General features: G+C 38.1%; 1 protein-coding gene across 3 annotated transcripts in view; it reads right to left on the bottom strand.

Moving 5' to 3' along the window:
• Positions 1–15,884, bottom strand: part of Dnah7c (dynein, axonemal, heavy chain 7C) — a 382,050-nt gene that overhangs the window by 150,522 nt on the left and 215,644 nt on the right. For all 3 annotated transcript variants that reach the window (XM_011238631.3, NM_001310335.1, XM_006496387.4), the window contains 4 exons: positions 9,831–9,962; positions 7,522–7,746; positions 2,773–2,970; positions 1,324–1,479 (listed from right to left, as the gene is read on the bottom strand). In XM_011238631.3, coding sequence (XP_011236933.1) covers positions 1,324–1,479; positions 2,773–2,970; positions 7,522–7,746; positions 9,831–9,962 — 711 coding nt within the window. The remainder of the gene's footprint in view (positions 1–1,323; positions 1,480–2,772; positions 2,971–7,521; positions 7,747–9,830; positions 9,963–15,884) is intronic.

The raw sequence follows: 15,884 nt of genomic DNA, 5'->3' as shown, positions 1-15,884 counted from the left end.
AGGGCTACATTACTGAGACACTGTCTCCAAAAGAAAAACATAAAATAAAGGAATAGAATAGAAAATATTAGCACTTGACATAGAACCCTACTACATAAGTGATGCAGATAAAGTGTTAGTCTGTATTCTTACAGATATAGGATGTATAGCTGAGAGGTGATTTTGTTTCTTTTTCAAACAAAAATGCTATCTTTAGGTTCCTACAGAAATAAGGAGCCCTCCTCACTGCTAATATGTATAGGTTGGTGTTCCAAGGCTTACAAATCCTCTTAGGCCATTGTGGCTCACTGTACTTTTCTCCCTTGTGAAGCACTCTGAATTATTAGCTCGCAAAGAAAGGTGCAACTGTTAGGTGACTAGAGCCTTTGAGCGGTGAAGGCTCAGTTGAGAAGGGAGTTCCTCACAGAGAAGCATAAATAAGTCGTCTTGTAAAGAGAGTTCTTAAAGAAAAGAAAGCATTAAACATACTAAGAGTGTTAGTATAGGAATTAAAGTTTAAGTTTTCATTTCAATATTTTGTTTTCTATTTATAAAGCAGCAGCTTAAAAGTATCAAAGGGCTGGCACTTCAAAATAACATTAAGATGTTCATTGTCATACAAATATGACCAGTTATAGGATCCTTTTAAAGACAAATATGACATGTTTTAAGAAAAGTTTTTTTTCTTTTCTTTCTTTTGTGTTTTTCTTTTTTCTGTTTTGAAGCAAGGTCTTATGTATTCAAGGCTGGCCTTGAACTCAATATTTATCAAAGAATGACCTTGAATTTCTGGTAGCTCTCTCTATCTCTTGACAACTGGCCTCGCAGGCTTTTGCTACTACACAGATTTTGCTGTAATCAAACCCAGGGCTCAGTGCAAGCTACCAAAGTACTCTACGTGTTGTGTTACATTCCCAGCCTAGGAAAGTTTAAAATTAAAAAGAATTCATTTAAAAGACAAGGACTAATGAGATAGAAAAACATCTCAGAAGGTAAGTGTACCCACTGTCAGGACTAATGTCAGGTTTGATCCCAGAATACATGGTTGAGGTATACACACACACACACACATACACATACACACACACACACACACACACACACACACACACACACACACACATACACACACACACACACACACACACACACACACACACACTCACACACACACACACACACACAAATGCACGCACGCACATCAAATCATTTAAAACAAAAACAAAAATAAACCAAACATGCCAATCTTTAGCTTGCCAGGTTTCCTTGTTCTGATTGTGGCAGTGGGGACATGAATGGGCCCAGGATTATACAAGAGATAGAACAGTGTGGAGAAACCCTTACCATTCTCTTGCCTAAAGGAGGACCAAAAACTCCTTTTCTTCTTTTGTCTAGTTTCGACATAATGATATTCTGAGTTTGGGCTGCTGTAGTTTGGGCTGAGAAGTTAACTATAAGAGGTTTGTAGATGTCCTTATTGAGTTGATTTAAAAGAAAATTCTACACAACAGAAAATAAGAGTGAGCCACAGTTGAAACTTGTTTTGTCATTTCAGAATAAACATGAAGCATCACTGTTGATAAACTTGAGTTGAACTTGACATATCAGAACAATGCAAAGAAGGAATGAATATGAACAACAGTTACCACAGCAACAGCCTATCTCTACCTGCCCAGGTGTTTTGCATGTATCTTCTCTGATCTTCACAGTAGTATACATTATTCAACAGGAACCAGTAAGTTCTGAGAGGTTAGGAAAATTACCTCCAGCCTTAGAGGAAGGACAAGAATTTAGCCTGCTTTTGTGTCTAAATAGACACAATTCTTTTAGGTGCTCATTACTGCCTTTGTTCTTTCATGCCCAGTTATCTTTCTGTCAGCTAAATTTAAGTAACAATACTTCATTTAAAGCAGAATTTAGTGGGAGGCAAGTGTTAGTTAGCAGTGTGGCTCTTCCTCAATTTGTGTGGCAGGGACAAATAATGAGCTATATATAATTTTACAAAATGTAATGATTTTAATACCAGTACAATCTATGGGCTGGGTTGAATTTGAATTTGGTTTTTGATACTAGTGAGACCTATTGCTTGTTGTATAAATGGCAAAAAGTTGTGTTTTCCTCAGATTCTGCCTCAGTAAATGAATGATTCTAAGACAACTAGCATATACCCAAATACATTTCAGAATGGTTAAAGGATTTGCCTTAAATTAAGATAACTGAAGAATAGGAAACAAACTGTCAAAAACTGGAGGAATGAGGAATAATTGGAAACTTTGGATGGAAGACAGTCTGGCAATAGCACCTTCCTTTCCCTCCTCTAGCTGAGATGTGGGCCATATCTGTCATGGCAGCCGCCACCACACAGCTAACAGCTGGGATGGTTCCAGACCCACTGTGGGAAGTCCATCCTCTTACTACAAAGTAACCATCAGCTGGAAAGTAATTCAGATAAGTAACCATCAAGTCTGGTTACAGTTTTTAAGAGGCATAATCCTCACCCTAAATAAGTTATTCTTATATAAAAATGAGTGGGACAGTGATTCAGTAACATCATTATCATCTAACACATGCAGCCCACCAGAGACAAAACTGCTAAGAGCTTTCTTTCTCTTTTTAAAAAGGTACATCTTTAAAGAGTTTCTAAAAATAAAAGACAATAGAGCCCAAATTCCTTGCAATTTAAACAATAAAATAGTTGAGTATATTTGCAAATTAAGCCAACCTTAAACATGATCATTCTTAAGAGGCCATGAATGCTTTAACCAAATTCATTTACATTTCTACAGTACTCACAATGATATAAACACTCTTTCCAGTTCCTGTTGGTCCTACAAATATTGAAGGCTTTTGATGAGTGGTCAGTAAATGCATTAGAGCAGAGTAACGGACTGTGTCCAGAGTTGGCACAATGATCTCATTAAACTGTACATCTTTGGGAATTGGAGGAGTATCTGCCAATTTCTTTATCCATTTATCCCATCTTCCTAAGTCCTGTTTACAGTAAACAACCAAACAGTCAAAGGTGTTAAATACTGTCAAAAGCTCTGTACTTCTGTGCAATTATAGATAACATCAAGACCAATAAATTTCTGATGTTTATTCATTTGTTTTGTTCTTTAGCACAATTATCTTCTCACTCTGAAAGTTGAATTTTCTATGAAAATGGAGGAGAAACTCCACTCCCATGTGACTATAACTGCACTGGTAGTGCTTGGGCATCTCAGAAATTTTGAAACTACAGATATGACAGCTCCATCATCAATATTGGATTCTTTAATCACATTGACAAAATTTGATGAGACAACAGTTAAAGAGTAAAGAATTTTAATTAATATGTTGCAGAAACATGCAATAATTTCTCTAGAAGTTAACTGTACAGAACTTGTCTTTAATGCTTGTATTAGGCAAGATTCATTTTATGAAAATTTAATATAATTTAAAATCATTAACTAATATATACAACTAATATAACAATATATTAACTATATTCACAATGAATTATAATATAGTGAGATTTCTACTTTGTGATTATCGTGAAAATATTCTACGTATTTGCATGCCTTCATCGTAGAGTATTAGCTTATATGTTATTGGGTATGATCAAAAAGGTATAACACTGGTTATTAGAAAGTAGCTTTAAATTGGTAACTCAGGTTTGGAGTGTTTCAAACACGTGGCATAAAGCAGGCCAAAAAGCCGGGCCTCCTAAGACACTTCTAGATGAGATAATATTTAATGTGATTCTTATCCTAGAAAGTAAATTTGAAGATAAGATTTAAACCAATTTCTCTTTAAAGAAGCATTAAAGCTTGCACTGTCATGCATTCATAGGTATAAATTGGCTGCCAAATCTCGCAATGTGGTAGTGAAGTTTTAATGTTGATTCTAAGGTAATAAATTGTTTTGAAATTGGGTTTTGCTTTCCCAAAGTTGTAGTTATGGTCTAATATTGTAAAAGAAACTTAGTAATTCTAAAATCTGTCCTCATGGCAAGAGGAACTAAGCTCAGAGCAGCTTCTGCAGGGTTTGTGTGACTTTCTTTTGTCTTGCAAACGATGCCTAGGGAAGCTCTGGAAACTTGCCTCCAGGGGAAATTTCTTTTAGCTGAAAGAACACTATTACAGATCTACCCAGATGTTGTTCTAATAAAGTTTAAATTCGAAGTTTATAAAAAGGGTCAATCAAGCTGTAGAATTTATCAGGACATTACAATTTGACTTGCCTACTTCATGTAAAGTTATTATAGATTTAAGAGTTTGTTTTTTCCTTTACATTCTGATAATTGTAAATAGTTTTGCTTCTAGTGAACTGGTAGTCACTGGAAAATATTGCTATAGGTATGGCTAACACAGCTTTATATTATATAAGAAAAAAATTTTATCATTTCTGCTTCTATACAAGAAGCTAAGAGTTTGAATCTTTCAGTGTATATTGTTTCCTAAGCGAAAAATATTTTATTAGCTAATGCCTCTCAAGGGCGAGGCCAAGGTGGCGTTCACCTCAAAGCACAGTTTCAGCATCCTATTAAGCTTCTGTGGTGCTAACAAAGAATTATAAGATAAATTCATATAGTTTGGGATAACTATAACAAAAATTGTGTCTTTAGAACCTGATTAAGTGTCTGTTCCTTGTTCCAAACAGCAATCAAATTGGTTATTACAGAATATTAATAAATGATCTATTACATACCATCATTTTAAATAAAATTGACAATCGATATCTCAAAGATAAGTTAAAAAATTATTTTTATGTATGCTTTTGTATCTTCTATAAATTCATGCATGCATGCATTCCAGTTACTGTGTTTAAAAACAGCCCTTCTATCAGAAAAAAGTACATGTGAATTGAATCTCATGCTTATTCTTTTGAGTTTCCTCCTGCTTCAGCACAGATAATTAAATCATGTGCTGTAGATGTTGTTTTAAAATGTTGAATAATCAAGCTTTAAATTGTATATTAATAGTCAATATTATATCTCAGAGCTCACAATTGCTTAAGATTGTTCGTCTCTCGGATGCTATTAATTCTCAAATTTCAATTACTTATGCATATACAACACATAAGAAAAAATGCGGTCCTTTTAAGAAGGCTGATTTTAGACATTTAATAAATTGTCCTAGATTGACTAGACATCTTAAAGCAATGCCATGCTGGATTTATCTCAGGCAGACTATAGGTTCTATATATAAGATAGATTGGATTCATAATCCCGTTTTTTATATATTCAAAACAGTTATGGTTTAAGATAATATTTTAATATTCTTAGAAATTGTGCATATCAAAATATAAAAAATTCTTTGCTATTAGTGTCCTCAGTTACTACTACTTGTTTCCACATAATGTGTTAATTCTTGAGGACTTATACTTGATAAATTGCTACAAATGAATGCTCTTATTTCTGATTAATAAATAGATTATGTACATGTGACCATTAATAACTTTTCAAGCTTTCTACTTAAAACCGCTCTTCAAGAGAAACAATTGAAAGTGCTATTAATCACTGCCCATGTTACATTAAAACTGACTATAACAGTCAAGTATTTGAGATATTTTGTCAACAAATTATTAATTCTAAAGGACAAGGTGTTGTGGAACTTTAAAACTTTAGCTTCTTAAAAGACAAAGAAGGGAAAATTATATCCCCGTGCATATTATCTAGTGCATTCCCGTGCACATTATTTAAATCATACTTTTATTTTAGAATTTTGAAATTTAGATGTCAAAGAACTTAATAAATACTTTACAGTATCTTAAAAGGATCTACTTATTGGCATATAGTTTGATCCTGAATAGCTACCTTATTAGGAAAGGGAAAAGCATAGGTTCTCTGCACAGAACACTGCAGAAGCATGATGGCTAATTCGTGTGACAAGACAGGTGAGTTCGCTCAGTGCCCTGACTGTAGTGACTAGGAAGCTGAATTGGGTACATGTTTTTGACCCATCCTTGCTTGCCATTTTTCCAGTTTGGACAAGCGAAGCTGCCTTGATTCAAGCTTTTTAACCTTATGGTAAAAAAGAACATCAAAGACTGTAGAATCTGACTTAAAAAGATTAGTCATAAGAAAGAATTATAATGATTCTTCTTTTTCCTTCAATGTGACCAGTTATTCTAAATCAATCTTGGACTGGTCTAGTAATAAGTCCAGTATTAGAGATTCCTATTGAAGATAGCTAAAAATCTTAATTACCTAGCAAAGTTAATTTGGAGCACAACCTCCACTTCCAGAGAATCTCTGGCCTTTTTGCTAATTCTAAAAGCCAGCTCCCCCACACCTGGAGGCCAGAGCCTGAGCTTGATTGTTGCTAGTTTGCAACTGAATAAAGTACCTGGGCCTCCACAAAGAAGCTTTTATACTGTTGCTTTTCACTGTCCCACCTTTGTTTCTCAAGCAGGCCAGCAACTCCCTTCAGCCTGACTACAGCAGATGTAAAACCTTGCCTCCAACAAGGCAGGTGGCAGTTATTAATTTTCATCAAGAAGAATTCTAAGTACATATTGTGGCTTTGGTCTGATTTAGGAATAAGGTGTGCTATGAGGGCCGGTTAGTCAATGACGGGCAACCAGATCCGGAATCATACCAATCTAAGACAGGGGTACATGCCAAAAGGCCGTGGCTGTTGATAATATACCACAGAGCCGTGTTTGTGTAAAATATTACACAAACTAGCTGCACGTAGCCTCCTATGATGGAATTGTATGGTTCGAGAAGATCTGAGATCTTAAGGCAGGCACAGACGCCAGCCACCATAATTCCCAGGCAGGACTATGGAGCATAAATAAATTTTATGCCTTGGTCCGGTTATTTTTACTATACAATCAGGAAGGAACTGTAGCCTCCCTCAGCCCTGAAGTAGGCTGATCCAGACTTTGACCTTGCTGCCACTGTGAAGGAAATTAGCTAAGGTGGAGCCTTCCGACCTAGATGGCTCTTTTGTTCTGCCACCTGCCACTGCTCTCTCCAAGACACTGCTACCTGCTGAGAGGCACCTGATACATTCCAGAGGAACATCCTATTCTGCACATCACCTACAGGCTGGCTCCAGACGCCAAGAATGGACTGGTGGTGGATGGGCCTTCCCCTTTTATAAGTAGACTCTCGTAGTAAACTGGAGGGCCTTGAACAGAATCATGTCTTGGCCCCATTAACCTCTCAGCATCTAAGTCTCTTTCAGCCCCAGCCAGCATCCCTGGTGTACCCAGTCCTTGTAAGCCGCAGGACCGCATACAACACCTGTGCTAGGCTTTGTATAACATGTAACTGTATTTAATAGGTACAACTGGTCCATTAGTTCCCTTTACCACTGAGGAAAACTACATTTAAGAAAATTATCCCATCCATGACTATGAAGGAAGAACATAACTTCTCCAGGACTAACTAAAACTAAGTATGTCTGGCTGCAAAGCTGGCATGCCTTCCTCTAGTTCACACCATCTGCTCACGTGAGCCCGGAGGGGCAAACAACCCCAGAGTCACCACATGCTCTGTCTCACCAGGGACTCTGCCAGGCTGGCAGTTACACATCCTGCTTCAGAACTCACCTCCAGGATAAACTGATAATCATAGATTGTTCCCTTTTCAGGAAATGGCACTATAAACGCCTTTGAGGATGTTTGTTCAGTACTACTCAGTAACGTAAACTTATTTCGAGTTTGGTCTGAAATTGGACCTTCCATTAGCTCTCGGAGGATCTTATCGAATTTCATACGATCATCATCTGTACAAGTTGCACCAACAGACCAGATCAATGAAAACAGAAAAATGCCCTGTGTTGGAGAGATGAGAAGATAGGGTGCAATTAAAACAGATGCTTCAGTCTCTCCTGATGACTTAAGTCACCAGCCAGATTGATATTTCTGAGATGAAATACATGAGCTATGGTGCAACAGCAGGTTATCTAAGGATTCTATAAGAATTACTTTACCCCCAAATCGTGTCTCATAATATCCTTAAAGTGATGCAATATGGCATGAATTCAAGTCAAGGCATACCTTGCATCCATGATTCTAATAAATTGTGTGTTTCAGACGCATGCTAGAGCTTGTTCTCTGAAAGAACATTGAAGTAACTTGGGGAGGGGGGCAAAAGTTCAGACTCATTTCATTTCAATATTGAATCAAGTGCACTGGATTTAAATAAAATGACTCTACTTTTTTGTTTGAAATGTTATCTCAGAATTAATTATACAAACTAGATTTACCCTTCCAAAAGCATCCTGCTTCTTCCAAAACAAATGCATGGAAGACTAGATTCACCAATTAATTGGATGGCAAATGTCTGCCTTCTTTAAAATGTTGAAATAAACAATCACAACCATGAAAAAAGGCATTTACTCTTAATCCTGTTTATGTAACGTCTAGTTTATATGAAAACTTTCTCAAAAATACTTGTCCCTAAATTAAATGCTAAATTATTTTTTCATAAAATATAAGTTGCAAGAATTATACATTGGCCAAATTATTCTATGAGCAGTATATTAGTATTTTTATCTAAAACTTCTATCAAGGTCTATTGATAGTAGTGCTCTTTACAAATTTATATTATCTTTAAATTGTGTGCCTGTGTAGGATATGTGCACATGAGCATACATGTTGACAGATGTCCTTGCAAATAGCTTCTTTGAGTCACCTGGATTGAGTGCCATGAACTGAACTCTGATCCCATGCAAGAGCAGAAAGCTCTCTTAGCCATGGCACCATCTCTCCAGCCCTATATTATTATTTTTCAAATCTTTTAGCTTACAATATAGGTTAGTGGGGAATCCCTAGCCTAGCACACCTGAGGTCCTGAAGCTCTCAGTTTCTAATACTGAAAAATGAATTAATATCTACATAAATAAATATCATAAACTTGTTCTCATACAAAAAGGACAGTGTCAAAGTAGAAAATAATAAGTCATGGCTTGGTGGAAACCTTTGTGACAGAAACTACTTTTGAGGCTGGTCAGAACCTGGTTTCAGTGGTGGACCCTCACTGATCTGCACTGTCATTCACTGCTCAAAAGCTTACATCCCGCTATCTCTTCCAGTGTAGTTTTCCTAACAGCACTCTGCATTTGGGGCTTAGCCTCTTCCTCCCACTTAGGTTTCCACAACTTCCCTTTTTTGGGCCCTGTTAATTAAGGTCAAAGTCTACCATAGTCCAGATAGCTCTCTGAGCTGGACAATATGGGGGACAAATCCCTTTACCAGCAGAGTTTCCCTTTCTCTGACCTTGTCTGGGCAGCCTGAAACCCAACTCTCTCTACCTATTCAACTTCCTCTTTTCCCCTTCCTCTTTTCCTGATAAGAACCCAACCAGCAAGTACCTGGGTTCCTGGAAAGCCTCTCCATGCAAAAGGAGCCATTCATAGAACTTTAAACCCTATCCAATAATTTTCATTTACTCTAAAACTTCTTCCCACTCTCCAAAGTCTACATATGACCCTGTTTCTCACAGAATAATGTATACACATACAAGCTAAGATCTTCTCATAGAGCTGTATCATTGAAGATCATCAGAGAAGGCCTTTGCCTACAAGAGCTGTAACACTAAGATCCTCAGAGAAGGCCTTCTCTCTCTCGACTCAATCTGAACCCCACTGTATTCACATCTAGCTGAACCAGATTCTGTAGAACCACACACATCCAAAACTGCCCTTCATCCTTTTAGCCCAGTGTGCAAAAGCATCTAGACACCCTGAGAGGGAGAAAACAGAGAACTCGGAACCACAAGTGAACCCCCAAAATGCATGCCTCATCCCTGAGTCCCATTTCAGGAGCAAAGTGGGTCTCATTGATTGGACGACTTTGGTGAAAGCAAAAGACATTTTTTTTTTCTACTGCAAGACCCAGAAAAAACAATGCCTTACCTCCAGCAAAGAGAAACTTTCTTGGTCATTTCTTTCCTTTTGTTTGTTTTCATCAGCAAAGTCATCCATAAAACAGTCTATGAGATTCATTAAGGAATGGACCAAGTTTGTATCTGAAGTAGGAGAGAGCTCCTGGAAAATCAGAAGGAAGGGTCTGTCAAACCAAGGACGCCCGGTACCTGTGTACCCGTATCTCCTGTATGGAGCCTGTCTCATTCTAGCAGGCACAGAATCTATGAAAAGGTACTCTGTGATTCTCATTTATGAAGGAAATCTGAGGTCTACATTCATGTCTTCTGTACACTGACTACCACACATCAGTAACATGCTCTCTTTTTATAATACGTATGTGTGACCTACATGGAGGTCTTTCAGGGGCTGAGTCTTTTTCCACCGTGTTGAGGCAGTGGCACTTCTTTCTATGCCACAACTAGCTGGTCTGTGAGATTCTGAATGATTGTCTTGCCTCTTTTTCCATCCTGACATTGACATTTCAGAGGCACCTGTCACATCTGGCTTTTTGTGAGTTCTGAGAATAGAACTCTGGTTTGCCTGGCAGATGTTCTTACCCACTGAGCCATCGCAGCAGCTGGTAGTATGTATATTTTATAAAACTTCTCCAGTTAAAAGGTATGTGTTTATTTTAATCAGAGGCATAGATTCTATCCTTTATTAATCTTTGATTAAGATAAACAACACATTTCTTAGCAAGGTTTAGGATATATTGAAGAAACAGCTCTTGCCTAGCATGCACAGAATTCTGGGTTCATTTCCTAGGAACACACACACACACACACTTTTAAATTTGTATTTTCAGACTTTTCTGTGTGATAAAATCACTTTCTGTACTTTAATATTCCTTTCTGAATTAGTCTAAATTTTCCATTTGAGTTACACTCTGTTTTAGCTTAACTTTGCACATTAAAAAAAAAAAAGAATAAAGCACATTTAAAGATTTGTTTACAATCCATACAGTAAACCCAACTCCATGATAGATATCCGAGTTCACTCAATGTTGGTAGCAACATACATTGTTCACTTTACGTTTTCGGCATCCCACTGTTACAATTATATAAAGTGAACCAGGAAACACACACATTTCCCAGGGCCATGTTCTCACTGTGCACCTGCCGTTTTCCTGTCTAGTGGCTCTCTCCTAGCCTCCATTGTTGCAGTCCTTTGCAGTTATCAGGTGAAAATTTACCCAGTGAAGTTATTTCTGAGGACCAGAAGTGTCAGGATTCTTAGTCAGCCATCTCATCCTCATAAGAGTTGCAGACCCCAATCTTCAGCAGGAACCTGGTGGAGGGTCCCAAGGTCCCCAGAGGACTCTCCATGCTGCAGGTGCTCTAGCACACCCAGGATCTTTGGATCACTGGTGAGTGGAACACAACATCTGTTCCAAAGAATCCCGGAGGGTCTTGTGCCAACATGAACAGGGGCAAAGGAACCCCGCCCAACCAGAGGCTGGGATTCCATCTGGTAGCTCCAGATGTGCCATCTTGGGCGAGAACTGGGCTGGCCATAGTACACCCAGGATCTTGGGATCATTGAGACCAGTCTACACAGGAGAGCATTTGGGCAGCAGAAGCAACAGAGCTTTTTAGACAGGGTCCCTTCCAGTCTTCATCCTCAGCCAAGAGGCAGAGCTGAGACTGAGACACCTGAGCACCTTCCTTTCTAGAGGAGAGTCATCCTGATACTGGGAATCAGGAGGTGGATCTGAGCTCCAGAATTCTGGGAAACTTCCCGGCAAGAGGAGAGCTTGACTGCAGAGAGTGCCCTTACCACTAAGACTCAGGAGAAAGTTGGACTCCCAGGCATGCTGACAGAGGCTAACAGAATCAGGGGAGGAAAAAGCTCCTAATGAAAGGGCATAAATATTCATGAAAGCAACTTTACTAAAGTTCAAAGTACACACTGCACCTCACACAATAACAGTGGGAGACTTCAACACCATACTCTCATCATTGGACAGATCCTGGAAACAGAAACTAAAAAGAGACACATTGAAACTAACAGAAGTTATGAAAGAAATGGATTTAACAGATATCTACAGAACAGTTTATCCTAAAACAAAAGGATATACCTTCTTCTCAGTACCTCATGGTACCGTTTCCAAAACTGACAATATAATTGGTCAAAAAACAGGCCTAAACAGATACAAAAATATTGATATTATCCCATATATACTATCCGATCACCACGGACTAAGGCTGATCTTCAATAACAGCATAAATAATAGAAAGCCAACATTCACGTGGAAACTGAACAACACTCTTCTCAATGATACCTTGGTCAAGGAAGAAATAAAGAAATTAAAGACTTTTGAGTTTGAAGAAAATGAGGCCACAACATACCCAAACTTATGGGACACAATGAAAGCATTCCTAAGAGGAAAATTCATAGTCCTGAGTGCCTCCAAAAGAAACTAGAGAGAGCACACACTAGCAGCTTGACAGCACACCTAAAAGCTCGACAACAAAAGGAAGCAAATTCACCCAAGAGGAGTAGATGTCAGGAAATAATCAAACTCAGGGCAGAAATCAACCAAGTGGAAACAAAGAGAACTATTCAAAGAATCAACCAAACCAGGAGCAGGTTCTTTGAGAAAAACAACAAGATAGATAAACCCTTAGCCAGATTAACTAGAGAGCATAGGGACAGTATACTAATTAACAAAATCAGAAATGAAAAGGGAGACATAACAACAGATCCTGAGGAAATCCAAAACACCATCAGATCCTTCTACAACAGGCTGTACTTGACAAAACCGGAAAACATGAATAAAATGGAAAATTTCCTAGACGGATAGCAGGTACCAAAGTTAAATCAGGATCAGATTAATGATCTAAATGGTTCCATTTCTCCTAAAGAAATAGAAGCAGCCATTAATAGTCTCCCAACCAAAAAAGCACAGGGTCAGATGGGTTTAGTGCAGAGTTCTATCATACCTTCAAAGAAGACATGATTACAGTTCTATTCAAACTATTCCACAAAAGAGAAACAGAAGGTACTCTACCCAGTACATTCTATGAAGCCACAATTATTCTGATACCCAAACGATATAAAGACCCAAAAAAGAAAGAAGATTTCAGACCAATTTTCCTTATGAATATCAATGCAAAAATACTCAATAAAATTCTCGCAAACCAAATCCAAGAATACATCAAAACAATCATCCATCATGATCAAGTAGACTTCATCCCAGGGATGCAGGAATTGTTTAATATATGGAAATCCATCAACATAATCCACTATATAAACAAACTCAAAGACAAAACCACATGATCATCTCGTTAGATACTGAGGAAGCATTTGATAAAATCCAACACCCCTTCATGATAAAAGTTTTGGAAAGATGAGGAATTCAAGGCCCATACCTAAACATAATAACAGCAATATACAGCAAACCAGTAGCCAACATCAAATTAAATGGAGAGAATCTCAAAGCAATCCCACTAAATTCAGGGACTAGACAAGGCTGCCCATTTTCTCTCTACCTCTTCAATATAGTACTTGAAATCCTAGCCAGAGCATTTAGACGACCGAAGAAAATCAAGGGGATATAAATTGGAAAGGAAGAAGTCAAAATACTACTATTTGCACATGATATGATAGTATATATAAGTGACCCTAAAAATTCCACCAAAGAACTTCTAAACCTGATAAATAATTAAAGCTAACTCAAACAAATCAGTGGCCTTTCTCTACACAAAAGATAAACAGGATGAGAAAGAAATTCGGGAAACACCACCCTTCACAATAGTCACAAATAATATAAAATATCTTGGTGTGACTCTAACTAAGGAAGTCTTATCTGTATGATAAGAACTTCAAGTCTCTGGAGAAAGAAATCGAAGAGGATCTCAGAAGATGGAAAGATCTCCCATGCTCATGGATTGGCAGGATTAATATAGTAAAAATGGCTATCTTGCCAAAAGCAATCTATAAATTCAATGCAATCCCCATCAAAATTCCAACTCAATTCTTCACCAAATTAGAAAAGGCAATTTGCAAATTCATCTGGAATAACAAAAAAACCTAGTATAGCAAAAACTATTCTTAACAATAAAAGAACCTCTGGAGGAATCACCATTCCTGACCTCAAGCTGTACTACAGAGCAATTGTGGTATAAACTGCATGGTACTAGTACAGTGACAGACAGGTAGATCAATGGAATAGAATTGAAGACCCAGAAATGAACCCACACACATAAGGTCATTTGATCTTTGACAAAGGATCTAAAACCATTCAGTGGGAAAAAGACAACATTTTGAACATATTGTGCTGGCTTAACTGGTGGTTATCATGTAGAAGATTGTGAATTGATCCATTTTTATCTCCTTGTACAAAGCTCAAGTATAAGTGGATCAAGGAACTCCACATAAAACCAGAGACACTAAAACTTACAGAGGAGAAATTTGGAAAAAGCCATGAAGATATGGGCAGAGGGGAAAAATTCTTGAACAGAACACCAATGGCTTGTGCTGTAAGATCAAGAATTGACAAATGGGACCTCATAAAATTGCAAAGCTTCTGTAAGACAAAAAGGCCACCAACAGATTGGGAAAGAATTTTTAACACCCCTAAATCAGATAGGGTACTAATATCCAATATATACAAAGAACTCAAGAAGGTGGACTCCAGAAAATCAAATACCCCCATTAAAAATGGGGCACAGAGCAAAACAAAATTCTCAACTGAGGAATACCAAATGGCTGAGAAGCACCTGAAAAAAATGTTCAACATCCTTAATCATCAGGGAAATGCAAATTAAAACAACCCTGAGATTCCGCCTCATACCAGTCAGAATGGCTAAGATTAAAAATTCAGGTGACAGCAGATACTGGCTAGGATGTGGAAAAAGAGGGACATTCCTCCATTGCTGGTTGGATTGCAAGCTTGTACAACCACTCTAGAAATCAGTCTGGCGAATCCTCAAAAATTTGGACATAGTACTACCGAAAGATCCAGTAATAACTCTCCTGGGCATATACCCAGAAGATGTTCCAACTGGTAATAAGAACACATGCTCCACTATGTTCATAGCAGCCTTATTTATAATAGCCAGAAGCTGAAAAGAACCCAGATGTCCCTCAAGAGATGAATGGATACAGAAAATATGGTACATTTACACAATGGAGTAATACTCAGCTATTAAAAACAATGAATTTATCAAATTCTTAGGCAAATGAATGGATGTGGAGGATATCTTTCTGAGTGAGGTAACCCAATCACAAAAGAACTCAAATGATATGCACTCACTGGTAAGCTAATATTAGCCCAGAAACTTAGAATACGCAAGATACAATTTGCAAAACACATTAAATTCAAGAAGGATGAAGACCAAAGTGTGGATACTTTTTCTCTCCTTAAAATGGGAAACAAAATACCCATGGAAGGATTTAAAGAGGCTAAGTTCGGAGCTGAGATGGAAGGAAGGACTTCCTTCCAGAGACTGCCCCACCAGGGGGGTCCATCCCACAATCAGCCATCAAAGGCAGACACTATTTCATATGCCAGCAAGGTTTTGCTGAAAGGACCCTGATGTCTCTTGTGAGGCTATATCAGTGCCTGGCATATACAGAAGTGGATGCTCAGAGTCATCTATTGCATGGACCACTGAGCCCCCAATTGAGGAGCTACAAAAAGTACTCAAGGAGCTGAAGGGGTCTGTAATCCTATAGGAGGAACAGCAATATGAACTAACAAGTATGCCCTGAGCTTGTGTCTCTAGCTGCATATGTGGCAGAAGATGGCCTAGTGGGTCATCTTCCGGAGGAGAGGCCCTAGGTCTTTCAAAGTTTATATGCCCCAGTACAGGGGAATTCCAGGACCAGGAACCGGGAGTGTGTGGGTTGGGGAGCAGGGCAGGGGAAGTGTATAAGGAGTTTTGGGATAACATTTGAAATGTAAATGAAGAAGCCATCTAATAAAAAAATTGTTAAAAAAGAAAAAAAGTTCTAGACCCCAGAACTGAGCTTCTAGCTAACTTGGGACTGAAACTGATGGGATGGGCCAATACAGATGGTTCCTCCTAGGCAGACTCC

This window comes from Mus musculus, chromosome 1 (assembly GCF_000001635.26).
Source record: "Mus musculus strain C57BL/6J chromosome 1, GRCm38.p6 C57BL/6J".
Lineage (NCBI taxonomy): Eukaryota > Metazoa > Chordata > Mammalia > Rodentia > Muridae > Mus > Mus musculus.
The sequence above is the reverse complement of the archived record's forward strand: the minus strand, read 5'-3'. Positions and strand labels throughout refer to the sequence as shown.